The following is a 15,168-nucleotide window of genomic DNA, read 5'->3' on the forward strand; positions in this document are numbered from 1 at the left end:
TCAAGGGAATTCCAAAACACAGGATAACTTTTGTTCACTGAGCGTGATGTAATGAACACTGCTTTCAAGTCAGAGCTGAAAAGTATAAATACTGAAGAGGAATCATATAGCATATAAGCAATGCTTAACCATTCACCAATTTCAAAGGAATCTTTTTTGCTTTTACTTTGGCAGTAGGTTTTTCTTTTGCAGGGTGGAGAATTCTTGTTTGCCGTTTTTAACTTATGGCTGCTTGCAATTAGTCACGTATTTTCTTTGTGACCTCAACAGATTTACCTCATCTCTTGTCTTTTTAAAAAGTCATATTAAGCCCTGGCCAGGTATCTCAGCTGGCTGGAGCATCAAAAGGTTGCCAGGTTCAATTCCCAGTCAGGGCATATACCTAAGTTGGCAACTGATGGACATTTCTCTCATCGATGTTTCTCTCTCTCTCTCTCTCTAAATCAATAAACATATCCTCAGGTGAGGGTAAACAAAATTAAACAAAAATAGAGAAAGTATATGATTATCTAACTACTACGCTGTACACCCAAAACTAATCAGAATAATACTGGATGAAAACAGTAATTGAAAAAAAGGAAAGAAAAGCTATCACCCACCACCACCACCACCACCAAAAGAATTAAGTTCAACTGCTTCTAATAAGCCCAGTGGGAGCCTAAATCCACCCAGTGATTCCCCCCCGAGTTTTTTTAAACAGACATACTCAGCAGCCCCAGTTTTCATCCTTCCTCCCCAAGGGATTTAAGGAAAGGAGACAATTGAAAGCCTCTGGGGGCTCTGCACTCTTAACAAAACGGTAAACCAAGAGCAACACTTATTCCTGTCCCACTGGCAGGAATGCCACCAAAAACCTGACAAGCGGAGAGTGGCAACAGCTCTCCTAATTCCCACCGAAGTGGCCTGCCTGGAGGACACAGACAGATCAAGTCATGAGGGCCAGCAGAAGCCTCTCCAGATCGTGACTCCAATGGAGATGCTCTTCAAAACGGGATATTTACTAGAACAGATCACTACCGTGTATAAACCTGCTGATACAGGTACACTTCGCTCTATTCTAAAAAACAGAAAACATGAAAAGGAGTTCGCTTTCAATTGGATAGAAGAGCAGTGAGCATTGTCTTATCTTGGTTTGTATATGCTCATATCTCTGCAGTCCAAGCCCGTTTTCAAGGATATTTATTGATCATCTCCTCCTTTGGGACACTGCACTAGTCCACCACATTGCTTATATCTGCTTTTAGAGTCTGAAAAGCAAGGAGCATCACATACTTAGGGGCCTGGGGAGGTTGTAAGTATGCCAGCAAGTAAAGGATAAATTCCACAAAAACATAGGGCCCTCAGTTAAGAATCTTAGTCCCTTAATCTGTATGGATTGTTGTCACTCCTGCAAAGTAAATGACAAATTGCTTTTCTTTAGAGTCCCAATACAAGTAGGGAACAGTGCTAGGTGGGAATTACGCTGCTCCAACACATTTTACCAAACGCCACAAAAGGCTGCCAGCTCTGGCTTCAACTCCCTCAAAGTAAAGGCTATCCAGCTGATTCAGTGTGGTACAAGCAGCTCTACAACTTGGCTTTAATGACCCACTGATCTAACGGTAACTCAAGTGCCTGTGTATCTCCAGGATGCTATACAAAACCAGTCCCAAGCCCCAACAGAAAAAAACCCATAGGAGTCCCTTAGAATCCTGAGGCTAAATCATGCTCCTTTTGAGGAATAGTTTTGATCTTGCTGCTGAGTCCTGTATTAAACGTAAACAATGTTATACTAGGTAACCAAGTGACCTGGACTTACCACTATGCATTAGGTGTTTCTTAACCTCATTGGTATATCGCTTACTACATTTTGTTCTACGTATGTCAGTCAGTCTGCCCCTCACCCTAATTCCTATAGTGCTTGTTCAATGGGATAATAAACTAGCCATGGAGGAATAGAAGCCACATATAGGCTCACCCACACAGACTTCCCCTTTCTCACACTAACACGATTACCGGCAATGCCATATACCACTTTGCAGCAACAGCAAGCAAAAGTAAATATGTGATGTGACACCAGTCTTAGAGGTATTAGCCAGCCACCTAGTGGCAAGATGATTATACTCCTTCCACCTTGCTAGAGGGAGAATTTTATATTCATTGAAATGGTAGCACTGCAGATCACCCCAAGATTCTACCAGCTTCCCAGTCCATGCATTAGTCACAATCAGGGTATTCCACATACCAACGCTTCTGAGCAAGACATTCACTTCACAGAGAAAAAAGTGAACAGATCTTCCAAAGACAATGGGATCCACTGCCCTGCCAGTACTCCATTACCTAGAACTTGCTGGGCTTCTAGAATGTTTAATGGCCTATTGAAGACTCAAGGATGGTGTCACCTGAAAGTATCTTGGGAAGCTGTCCTACAGGATCCTTCTGCTCTCAAAGGAAAACCAATCCAGGGTGCTGTTTCACCTACAGCCAGAAGGAAACTTTGATTTGGGAACTATGGGATGAAAGTGAAGACAAATGTTTCACATTTATACCCAATCACCCAATGGCTAATTTTCCTCCATCTGTGGAGGTGACTTAGAGGCAATACCTAAGTCAGAAATGTAACCATGTCTCCCCCTGAGTAGAAACTGAGGCTGCATCTGCCAATTTGGTGCCAGGATAGTATAATGTCGACACCTGAGGATCATTTCTAACGGGAGATAAGGGTACGCCAACTCACAGCAACATGAGAGGGAGAAGTAACTAAATCTTAGGAGAGTAGCTGGAGGGGACTAGCTAATACTGCCATCTTTAACCATAAAAGTTAGTATCACACACCATGTGAGCTGGAGCAAAGGGGACCCTGGTTTGAAAGTTTGGGTTATTCTAAACAGCCAAGATGTTGGAATGAAGGCAGAAGGAACATGGGGTGACTGCTTGAGGGTAAAAGTACTAATACAAACGGCACCCTTGTTTCCAGCTCTAAAGCAGCAATTACAGACCAAAAAAAAAGAGGTTTCTAGGTAGATGATAAACAGGATGGTGATATGGAAAAACTGATAATCACTCCTAGCTTCTCCCATGTCAGGTCTAACGGGTTTCATTTCATTATCTAGTCTGGGGTATTGTGAATCTATGGTATAGTCATATTCCATTTTAATTGGCATGTGACCAACTTTAAAGAAAGCTTTTCAGACATGAAAATTAAGGAATAAATTCTTTACATAATGACAAACAGTTTCTTGAAGAAAAATGTACCCAATATATGGAGGTAGGATTAAATCAAGACACACCTCTGCAGGAGTACAATGAACAGATTATTTTTACATTAGTCACAATTTGGCACCATTACTTCTAGAGAGGTGACTTTACAGAACATATTAAATTTTTCATAAAATCAAGAGAATACTATTTCCTGTACATCCAAGAAAAGGTGCACTGCTATTTCCTCAAACGAAACAGGCCCCCTTTCTGAATCCATCGCTTCACCACTGAAGACCCGTTCTGAGCCACGTGGGTCTGCTGCCATCTAGCGGAGTGCTTTCAAAATGCTTCATAGCAAAGAATGTATTTTTGTGCGCGTCATAAACCTGTAGGCAGCGGATGGTATGAAAGGTTATGTAATGCGACAACCTGTCAGAGTTCACCAGGAACAGGAGGACACTGTCTGATCCGTGAGAGTGGCAGGCTGCAGGGGCACTCTGGGCTAGCCCTAACAGGCACAGAGTGCGCCTTCGAAGAACTGTCTCCAAAGAACTGAGAACAAAATACAGCTATCTTCTCATTCAGCACAAAACATCCCTGTTGCTCAACCCCAAACAACTCAGAGCTGTGACAGCCAATCATAGTCAAGGATTAGTAACATTCCTGGAGAAGGAGCTTGGAGATTCTGATTCAGTCTCACACACAGCACCCTGAGGAAGATGTCAAGTTTAATGCCGACCAGGACACAGCCTTGGGGCCAGACGGCCTGATTTGGAAATCTGGCCTCTCTTCTTCCTGGCTGCGGACTCTGGTCAATTTACTTAATCTCTCCAAATTATGATTGCCTCAAGAGTCAAACAGAGAAAATCACCTCGTTCTCAGTTATGAACTTCAATTGAGAACAGTGTATGTAAGCACATTTCACTGGCTATAGTGAGAGCTCAATAAGTGAGAGCTAACAGCATAAACCAGTTTATGTTTTTCTCCTGAAGTCAGAAATGAACAATAAGGATATTTTTACTAACATAACTAACTAATGTGAGCTATGCTTTAGGAGGGTACTAAAACTTAATTTTTGACATAGCTATAGGAATAGTAGAGGTAATGATAAATATCAATTGACAAGAGATAGTTATATCCCATATTTGGGAGGGAAAAGTCAGCTACCTGACAAGTACTGAGCAGTTACATATAAGTCATATAATTGAAACTGAACCAGAAAAAAACAAGTAAATATTAAAAGAAACAAACTCTGTTTTAAACACAATTCTTTTCTCATCTATCAAACCCACTATCTGTTTTAAACAGTGGTTTGCAGTATTACAGGAGATGTTATATATAAAAACTGGTAAGTTGACCACAATTAGAGAATCATTAGGTTAGGTTCGTTACAAGGTATAAAGTGCATGGGATGATGTATCACAAGAAAACACCTGTATCAGCTAGCTGAAATAAGTATCAACACAAAAAGGTTCCAAGAAAAAGATCAAGTCAACTTGGTCTTTGTCATATTCCAAGAAAATCAAGAAAAGTGTATTATAATTCTAAAAAGCACATCACAAGTGGAGAAATTCCCTAGAGAACCTAAAAAAAGCTACTACAATAATTAAGGGCTTTCTTCCAAATAGTCTCTCTATCTCATGCTCCATCTTGTGACCCAAACAGGGAGCTTATCTTCTTTGCGGGTAAAAGAACTGACACAAATTGTGGAGAGAAGGAGGGGTGGCAAAGAAGAAGAAGGGTTTTCCAGAGGATGAGTCTTGAGTGGACAAGTGCCTCCAGGGGCCAAGCCCACTGGTTGGCTGTGCTCGCCTGCCCAGCACTCAAAGGCAGATCCTGCTTCCATGAAGGAATCTCAAGTTTAGAACACATTTAATTTGGAATTTCTCATTGGTTTCCTTCCCAGATGCTTCAAAGGTAGAAGGCACAGAGGTAATTAACAAAGTAAATATTTAGGGCGTTTTAAACTTACTGCAGGTTAATAAATAGTTAAATCTGAAGGCATGGTTCTTAAAAATAAAGTACAAAAACAAATCACTTGACAACTACATGTAAACAATGGTTAGGATTTCTGACACAGCTAGAAAATGGCAAGGTCTCACTTAGCAGATATTCAGTCCTAACATGTTATCACAGGGACCTGCTCTGAGAAAGTATAGAATAAGAGGTAACGAAGGCCCAGAGGAGGTAACGTCCCCTTGAGAAGGTGATCTGTGTGAGTAGCGAACATAGGTGAGGACTTGGTAAAGCAGCTCCTATCCTGCCTCTGAAAGAAAACTCTTCTCCAGGTCCCTTGTTGCCTCTTAAGTCATATATTTAAAAGAGACACTGCTTTGTCACAAGGCCCTTGGAAACAAAGTTGTATTGTCATTGGTGTCTCTATTTTATGGTTCTTGAGAAAAAAACCAACCCATGTAAATTTTGGAGTTATGGAAGAGACCTTTGCTCTAAGCAAAATCAGGTTTCCAACAATGTGAGAGCCGTACCCACACATTCTGTTCCCTCTTCAAGGCTGTCTTATATGTGCCACCTGAAGACCTGAGTCACTGGATGCATTTGGGCCATTCTGCCCAGTCCCCCCCCCCACTCCCAGCAGTCCTCTGGGGACTCACAAACAACGCAGGCCTCAGCTGAATATTTAGCTCAAGGCTGCCACACTCCCAGTAGGAAAAGAATAGTCCACAGACTAGGAAGGCACGTTGATGATGTCTGTGGGCATTCTCTTGGACTTTAAATGGGATGAAGACTGAATTATCCCAGAGAAGTGAATGGCCGCACTTAATGTACAGGTAATATGCTACTGAAGTGATGGTTTCATCAAATAATAATCATGATGATGACACTATAACTAGAAGGAAGACTGAAAAAAATAAATGTACCGAGACTTACAGAGCACTATTTTGTAAGAGCTGTGGGTTCTTCCAAATCAATTAATATGCAAACTAATTAATAACTTTAAAAAAAGACTCTGGATAAGTAGAGAAGGCGATTACTTTTTAATGAAAAATACTGCTCAATAAGTGGCGAAAAACAATCAAAGAGATGAAAGAATTGTCAAAACCTCTTCTCCCTATAACCCTTCAAGTATTTGAAGCAGCAATCCTAGCTGCCCCCTAGGGGAAGTGTTCACAGTACTTTCAAAATGTGCATGTACTGCCATGCACTGGCCCAGTGGTTAGTTTCGGCCCACGGATCAAAGGGTCCCGGGTTCAATTCCGGCCAATGGCATGTACCTTGGTTGCAGGCTCAATCCCCCGTCTAGTTGGGGCGTGTGCGGGCAACCATTCGATGTGCCTCTCTCACATCAATGCTTCTCTCTCTCCCTCTTCCTTCCACTCTCTCTGAAAAGCAATGGAAAAAATATTCTCAGGTGAGGATTAAAAAAAAGGGAAAAAAAAGGCAAAATGTGCATGTATCACCACAGATAATGTGATCTCTTTACCCTGCTCATTTGTCTAGTTCCACTGTTCACATTCAATACCCATTTCCTTTAAGAACTGAATTCACAAAAGGGTAATGTGCCTTTCCTTTAAGGTTTCTTTGGAGCCCTTGCTCCTTCAGTAGGGTAACCTTAGGTGGCAGTCAAGACACCTGAGCCTCCCATCTTCCTCGGCTGCCTCCTTCCCTCCAGCCTCACAATTTGGAACAGCATTCTCCTTTCTCAAACGTTCTCTCTCTCGCCTTTGTCAACCAACAGGCCCTAACAGCCTCTGCGTGCAAAGCCCTCGAAGAACACAACTATGCATAAAGACACAGGGGACATTACAGCCCAGATAACAAGAAAGTGTTGTCACTTAGGAAAAAATATATAAAGACTAAAAGATGAAATACCAAAAAAATTCACAAGCCAGCATATTACCAAGTGAGTGAGGGGAGAGTGCTGCCATAAGGCCAAAGGAAAAAAAATAACTTACCCAATGGTACTACCCCACTTTCTGAAAAGAGATAAATGTACTGTAAATACGCTGAATAACCTACTTGAGAGCATTCATTCCAATTTTATATAGGGCTGAGGCGAGCCAGGCACTGCTCCTATAGTACACACAGAGCTGTGAAAAGACATTTTCTCTCAGGGAGCTGGCATTTTAGTAGGGGATGCAAAAATAAAAATAAAAAAAATCGGTAAATAACTGTAGTAGTTGAATTTACTAATAACAGGCATAATAAAAATAAAACAGGTTCACAAGAAAAAGAGTAATTGGAGTTGCCTCCTGCACACCCCCTACTGGCGATCTAGCCTGCAACCCGGGCATGTGCCCTGACTGGAAATGAACCAGCAGCCTCTCAGTGCATGGGACGGCACTCAACCAACTGAGCCACACCAGCCAAGGCCAGGAGCTGTATCTTAAAGTTGTAATTCACAAAACAAAAACGGGTTCACTCAGATTTGGTCATAAATAGCACTCACGTTTGATCACGTAGAAGTCACCAGAGAAGAAAAAGTTGTTGCTCTCTGTTAAAATTCCCTTGGATAAGACATTAATTTCCACAACTATCTCTGTTTAATGCCAACACCTTAGGCACGAAGAAAATCACAATAAAACCAAAGCTACTGAAGTTTTTCTTCTCAAGGGGAAAAAAGACATCCAATAAATAGTTTCAGATGTGTGATGTTAGAAGTAGGTGTATGTATGTATGTATGTATGTATGTATGTATCAAAAAGCATTTTAGGAGGGAGGGAGAGAAAAAAAGGGAGAGAGGCAGGAGGGAGAACAGTTTTCAACTCCTTTTCCTCTATAAATTGCCTTCCCATTCACCAGTGCTCACCAACAGGGGAAAAAATCCCCAATTCCTGGGTACATACACAGCTCCAGTAAGTTCATTAACTGCTCAGGACTTGCCCTGGCACCAAAAAAGAGAAGTCAATATTAGCTTCCCTTTTGTGCAATCGTGTGCTAAGATACAAAAACAAATGTCCCCTTCACCAGACTCTAATTAAACAAATTGTACTGATTCTCATAAGTAACAAAAGGGCTCACATTTGTATATAGATTTTGTATTTCATCTCACAGTCCTAAGAACCTAATGGGGACAAGAGCCAAGCACTGGTCCTTATTAATAAGTTAAATATGCACACAGAATGAGAAGCTAATTGCAACACAAAGAAACTAATAATATTTTTTGAACTCTAAAGTCTGTATTGGACTGACAGCTTTAATCTGGAGCTAAAACATAAAAAAATGAAATAATAAAGACAAACATACATATTTTTCAGTCACCTCCTCAATCTTTATAACATGGGCTCAAGTTCAAACATTTTATGCCTCCCCAGAAAGTTCTGCCTTCTCAAATCTTCTGGAAAACACACACACACACACACACACACACACACAATCTTGCATATTTTAGCAGAAAACTTCAGAGCTCATACATGTGAAGGAGTACACTTTATTACCAATGGATCGACTTTGACCGTTTTGCCAAAAGCTAACTGCTGGCTACGCTGCATCTTCCTCTTTCAGATTATTCTTAACAACATATATACTCAAATGCCAGCTTCTCATTAGCAATGGTGGGAAAACTTACTATAACACGTATGTAGGGGAAAATTTTATCTCAAGGACTATGTGTTTCATGGTCAGCTGTTATCATTTCTATTTGTCAATTTCCTCCAATTCATAATTTAGCTAATTCTGACATGATTCACACCAGAACCTGTTGTAACTGCAACTATTCTAATACTTAGAAATAATTCCTATGTCTTAGTGGAACTCTAGCTGGTCTTGTGAATGACTGTTTCTACTATGGGATTTTAAAAGTATGAATTGTGGGTCCAGATATGGCAATTGGTCTCCTAATAACAAAGGGAATAATCCTGCATATGTTAGAAGAGTTTTCTGGATTCTTTAAAACTTTGGTTAAAAGTATACCCTGTGAAAATTGGAAGATCATAATCCAGTCCACCGAAAATATATATAAGAAAATCATGTCCTAGAAAGTGAAATAGCTCACTCAAGGTCACACTGCTATTTGGACCTGATTTCAGGAAATGTGCACATACACACAGACAGCTAGTCAAACTGGAAACTTTTCCTATCGTCTCATTGATTTTCCTAACTAGGCGATATTCTAAAAAGTCTGACTCTAATCAGGGAGTTGCACTACAAATCACAATGAGATACAACTATGGTTAATATGTAAAAGACTGTGGATGCCAAATTTGGCAAGGATTTAGAGCAATACAAATTCTGATACACTGGCTGGTTGGGAGTATAACCTGGTACAACTGCTTTAGGTAATTGCTTAGCTGTATCTACTATAGCTGAACATACATATATCCTATGACCCAGCAACCCAATTCCTAGGTACATGAAACAAAAGAACATACAAGACTGTTCAACATTGTTTAAAATAGCAAAGAAACATAAACCAGAAATACTCCAAATGTCCATCAACAATAGAAGAAATTCAGACAAATGTCTGAATATTGAATACTATACAGTAATGAAAACAAAAGACCACACACAACCATATGGATGAATTCCAAAAACACAAGGGGAGGAAGATGTCGAACACAAAGCATATTTGATTCTATTAAATAAAGCTTAAAAACTAAGAAAATTCATCAGTGACGTTAGAAGTCAGGGCACTGGTCATCTTCAGAGAGTATAGGCATGAGAAGAGCTTCAGGGGCTAGTAATGTTCTATTTAATTACATGTTCTATTTATTTACATGTGGTGTTGTAACAGGTAATTCATTGAGCTATACACTAATAATTGGTGTACTACTCAATTTTTATATTGTACATCTTTTTTTTTAAAGTTAAAAACAATTATGTGATAGATTTCAACATATTTATTCTGTTTCTTTCAAAAACATGAGTTCTTTCTGCATGTTTGTGTGTCCTGAATGCACTTCTATTGTTTGTGTTTGCGCAAAGATAAATAAATGGCCCCTGTGAAAATACCCTCCTTGGGTTTACCTTATAGAACAGGCTCAGCCATTTCAACCCAAAGGCTTGCTTACTCTTGTATTATACATCACTGGTAGGCGTTTGTCTCAAAGAAAATACAGAAGATAAAGGGTAAAAGGGTGTGTATCTCATTTCCTGACACTGCTAATAAAAATGTTACTTTTGAACATCTCATGCCAAAGCTTGAGGACTAATCTAACCACTCCTTTGATTCATGATTTTCTAGACCTGGGATAACACAGTTTAATTTACATGCCAACTCCAGTCCCTGGGGAATCGCTGCCTGGAGCACTGGGTGAAGAAAGAGTGGATGCCATGTCAGGGCCAGCAAAAGAGAACACTGCTTATGCCACAGGCAAAAGGTGAGCATTGGGGGCACAAATACCTTGCTGAGCCTGTGATAGTCAACAGAACACTTTCTCTCACAGGATGAAAATATTTTCTTAATCCTTTTAAATGCGTCACAGAGAAATCCCTAATAAAGTTATATTATTTTATTATAATCTACTTTTGTTTAAACATATTTTATATTTAAGTATTCACAATATTTAAGTATTCTGTTTGATATAAATATTACTACAATATGGTTGAAATATTTCACTAGTAAAGCCATTTAACAAAAAGTTGTTTAAGGGGAAAAATGTCTAAATACATTGTTTCATCCTATTCTTTGCAAAACAGAACTGCCAGAATAAAATACTAGAAAAAAACAAGCAAAAAAAAAAACCCAAACAACTCCCATCTTACTAAATGTTATCCTTGGGTTCCTCCAAGAATAAAAAAATCTTTTTGACTGCTCTTTTCTTTTTTGGTATAAATTAAACCATACAACCCAGTATTTTGCAAGTTTTCATTGATCTATATCAAAACTAATTAAAAAAAAAAAATTTCCCACTGCTCAGGAAGACTTTAGCCTTACTTGAAACAAATGCACATATTCTAGTTACGAGGGCATTACCTTACTTACATTATCTTCTCTTTAGGTTTCTTTTGTAAAACTAGATAATTTGTGCAGACACAAATTCACAAGATGCAAATGTAGTCTGAAAAAAGCACCCAATGTGGTGCAAAGTACTATTTTATTCAATCAGGTCCAGTATTATTAGCACTACCAGATGGGGGGAAAAGTGAACTGAAATTTCACACTTCTGCCTTTCACTTCCAAGTGATTTCTTCACAGCCCTTCTCAGTAATACACACTGGAGAGTAGGTTAAATTTTTAACAACCAACTCTATCTAAATCTAAACTTCTCTCCATTTAGACACTGAATCTTGGAATTAGAAAAAATAGAGTGATGACTGGCTTCACTAACTTCATGACCCCAGATCTCAAATGAATATTTAACCTGCCATTAACCCTTTTCTGCGTCCAAGGGATGTCAATTCCCTCAACTGTCAGAACTACAAGTAATGACTTTCTCTTCTTTCCATAGACTTTCACCAGCCTCCCTTCCCATTCTCTATCCAATGCCTTTGCCTCCCATTTTATTAAAAAACAGCCCATTCAGCCAGGAACTCCTTATCTTCACCCACCACGTTTACCGTCTATACCACACAACTCTGCACAGTGGATGAGCTGGACACTAAAGATCCGTTCCCCTTCTCTTTCCCCTTCCCCAACAGACTTCAAAGACATTTCTTTTACAGTTATACTCTCCCCAGAGTCTCCCTCGTGTCCTGGAAAAATGCAACCCTTTCTTTGACCCTCTTTCTACTTCAACGGCAGAATCTGACAGGTGCCTAAATACTGATTTTTCCCTTCTCTCTGAAATGAAGCGATCCCCGACTTTAGTGAGCACACTGCAATCCAGCGTCCCTAGCAGCGAGGTGTAGCTATGTGACTATACCTAAGTTCTGGTCAGTAATACAAGTGGAGGTGAGCAGGGTTCTGGGAAGTCTTGTCCCTCCTTCCTCCTTTTCTTCTTCTACACTTGGAATATGGATGTGAGACCACTCATTCCAAAGTCATCAGTTTGCAAGATCCACTTCTCTGTTTTTACCTTAGTCTCTCAGCAGCATCAGACACCGATGATGCCCCACTGAGTCTTGAAACTTTTTAAAAAAATTTCTGGAAATCCACCATATCCTAATTTTCTTGTTATCTCTGGTTACTCCTGATTTTTTATGCTGTTCTCTCCCTGCCTTCCTGACCTCTACATTTTATTAATGCTCCAGTCCTCTTCTCTTAACTGTACTCATTCTTTTGCGATTATTTTAGACCTATGGTTTTAAATGCCATATACACTCTGATGACACTCTAATCTCCCAACTACTATATCTAAAGCAGAAGTCTGACATTTTCACTTAGATGTTTAAAGGATATCTCAACAGTTACTTGACCAAAACAAAACTCTCCCCACTTCTGAACTGCAGTCCTTCCCACCTTGGTACGTATTCACCACCATTCACTTGGTTGAGCAATGCAAAAGCCACAAGTCATCCTGGGTGCCTGTCTTTCTCTCTCAATCCATCTGCATTCATCAGCAAGTCCTGCTGGCTCTGTCTGCAGAGAACATCCATCATTTTTCTCTGTCCCCGCTGCTATCACCCTAGTGTAAGCCACATCTCTCATCAGGCCCCTGTGGCCAACGTGTCCACCTTCTCTTTACCCAAAGTCTATTTTCTGAGAGGAGCCAAAGCAATCTTTACAAAGTACAGATCTGATTGTAACTCTTCTCTGCCTCTTAGAATGAAATGTAAACTCCTTAGATAGCCTCCAAGGCTCTAGGTGACCTGCTCAACTCCTCTCTGATTTCACTTCCTCTCTGATTTCTTGCCTCAAGTGCTATGCTTCAGCCACACTGGAGCTTTTTATTTTTTTCATATTTTCTGAACATGCCAATATCTGGACTCCTTTTTTTAGTACCAGCTGTGGCCTCCATTTAAATGCTCTTTCCCAGTATCTCCTCACTGCCAGCCCCTTCTCATCCTCAATCAGGGCATCATTTAAGTTAAGGCAGCTTCTTATATTTTACACAAGACATAAGATTATGCTTCAAATATCTAAAGGTGTTGATTGTAACGTCACATGGCTGAACACTCCCCGTGTTCACAAGGCATAGTGGTGGGTCTTATCACCACTCCAAGACTGCTCTGAATCACAATGTAGTCGCATACTCAGCTATCAACTATGCCATGTATATGCAACCCTGGTTCAACTTATCACTTCTCATCTGGCTGGATGAACTAATCTCTTTCCCGGGGAGCATGACCTGATTTAAGTTAACCCTTACGCCCTTTCAGCTCAAGTTCACATGCAATCTCCACCTGATGCATGTTTCATACCACCAAGCGCTTACTGCCTCTGTAATCTCAGTACACTACAGCTACTTCTCCTTCTTCCCAGGAGTCCTGGCACCATTGAGCTTGAGGATACCTGACTTATTCTTTGGAGGAAGGCCTTCTGGCCTCCTTTCTTATACAAAGGTCCTGATTTTCCGCACATGTAAATTAAAATGAAAAGCTCTCTTAATTTTCACACAGGTGGCCTCTAACCAAAAACAAGGAACCCACAGAAATGAGAGGTGCTTTTGACTATCATCAGATCAGACATGAAGCTAGAAGAACGACGTGGACACAATGCTGGTGCCCTGGCACAAACTGGAACAATCCTCGATGTCCCATTCCCGTAGTCCCTGCTGTGGACAGACAAATGACACATCTACACTACTCATTTCCTTGTCCTCTAATGGTCAAAGAAAACAAGAAGTAATCCAAATCAGAATAAGCATTATTCTACTCAGCTGTACACAGTGAAACTTTTTTAGAACCATCTGTAATCTAATTTTACTCCCTTTGTTCCAAAACAGATTGACATCTCATTTAAATTAAGAGTATTAATTGTTGGGAAGTTACTGATTAGGTACAGATACACCTATCTGGTCATCTGAAAACATTGTGTTAGCATTCTGGTAAAAAAAACTAGCCTTAACGAAAGATGCTGAAGAATAAAACTATACTAACACTCTGAAAGAGGGCCAAAACATTGACCACAAGATGACTAGAGTCAGCCAAGTATGTGATTAGCTGTGATTCAGAAACAAAGAACAAAACAAAACAAAAATCTATAGGCTTAAAACTGCTTCAGTGATTTGTTTTTAGTCTTATATATGTTCTGAGGAATAATAATTTCTAATAAAATGCCACACTGGATCAATCTACTAGTATTGTCTGTGACAGGAATAGCAAAGGAATCTGTGGGGAATCCAAATAGGTATCTTCTATATCTGCCTCAACAGATGAAAACATTCCCTTGTTAGTTCTTCCCTGCTCCTGAATAACATACTATGTACTTACCCTTTACAAAATTAACCTAAGCCATATCCAGTCAGGTGTGTTTTTTTTACAAACATACATTCCTTAAAAACTTGACAGTGCTGCCCAGTTCTAAACCCATGAGATTTAGTCAGTAAGTCTCATTGATCTCATCCAGAACCAGGGAATTATAAAGCAAACATAAGTATCTACTTTTTTAAATCTTTATTTCATTCATGAAATTACATGTATTATGTGCCTGGAGCGCTAAAGAAAAATGCAGTTCAGTGTTATCTCTTCTACATGTAATTATTTCTTATATTCATTCCAAAGAACTCTAGACTTTTAAGATCTGTTCTTAAAGGAAAGCTCTCCCCTCTCTCAATCTCTAGTAGTTCTCCTTTTATTAATCTCCAACAAGTTCAGCTAAGAACTGAAAACAAACAGTGAAGTCAACTTAAAACTCAACTCACAACATTGTGTGATCTTCTGGATGTTAGAAGAGATACGCTGGGCCAGCTGAGTGGGGTCACCAATGCTTCCTGGCGTGTAAGACATGGTTGATTTGCTTAGTCACTAATTTCATCAGATGTTGGTGGACTGTGCAGTTTTCTAAGCAGTCACCTAAATAACATAAAAGAAAAGTCACATGATTGGCTTACAGTTTCCGAACTGTGAATTTGGGAGGTTACAAATACAAACCTGATTAACCTAACAGGGTTGAAATCTATCAAACAGACACATTGAATAGTACAACTCTTACGTCGACATCAAAACAACGGAACTTTAAAGGACAGAGTCGAGTTAAACATGTTAAAC

At 39.8% G+C, this 15,168-nt stretch overlaps 1 protein-coding gene across 1 annotated transcript in view; it reads right to left on the reverse strand.

Annotated features, from left to right (window-relative positions):
• The window catches only part of STX7 (syntaxin 7), a 29,679-nt gene extending 14,511 nt beyond the window's left edge, over positions 1–15,168 (reverse strand). Inside the window, exon 1 of the mRNA XM_016204967.2 lies at positions 14,823–15,168. Coding sequence (XP_016060453.1) covers positions 14,823–14,907 — 85 coding nt within the window. The 5' untranslated portion in view covers positions 14,908–15,168. The remainder of the gene's footprint in view (positions 1–14,822) is intronic.

The sequence above is a fragment of the Miniopterus natalensis genome, chromosome 5 (assembly GCF_054644295.1).
Source record: "Miniopterus natalensis isolate mMinNat1 chromosome 5, mMinNat1.hap1, whole genome shotgun sequence".
Classification (NCBI taxonomy): Eukaryota; Metazoa; Chordata; class Mammalia; order Chiroptera; family Miniopteridae; genus Miniopterus; species Miniopterus natalensis.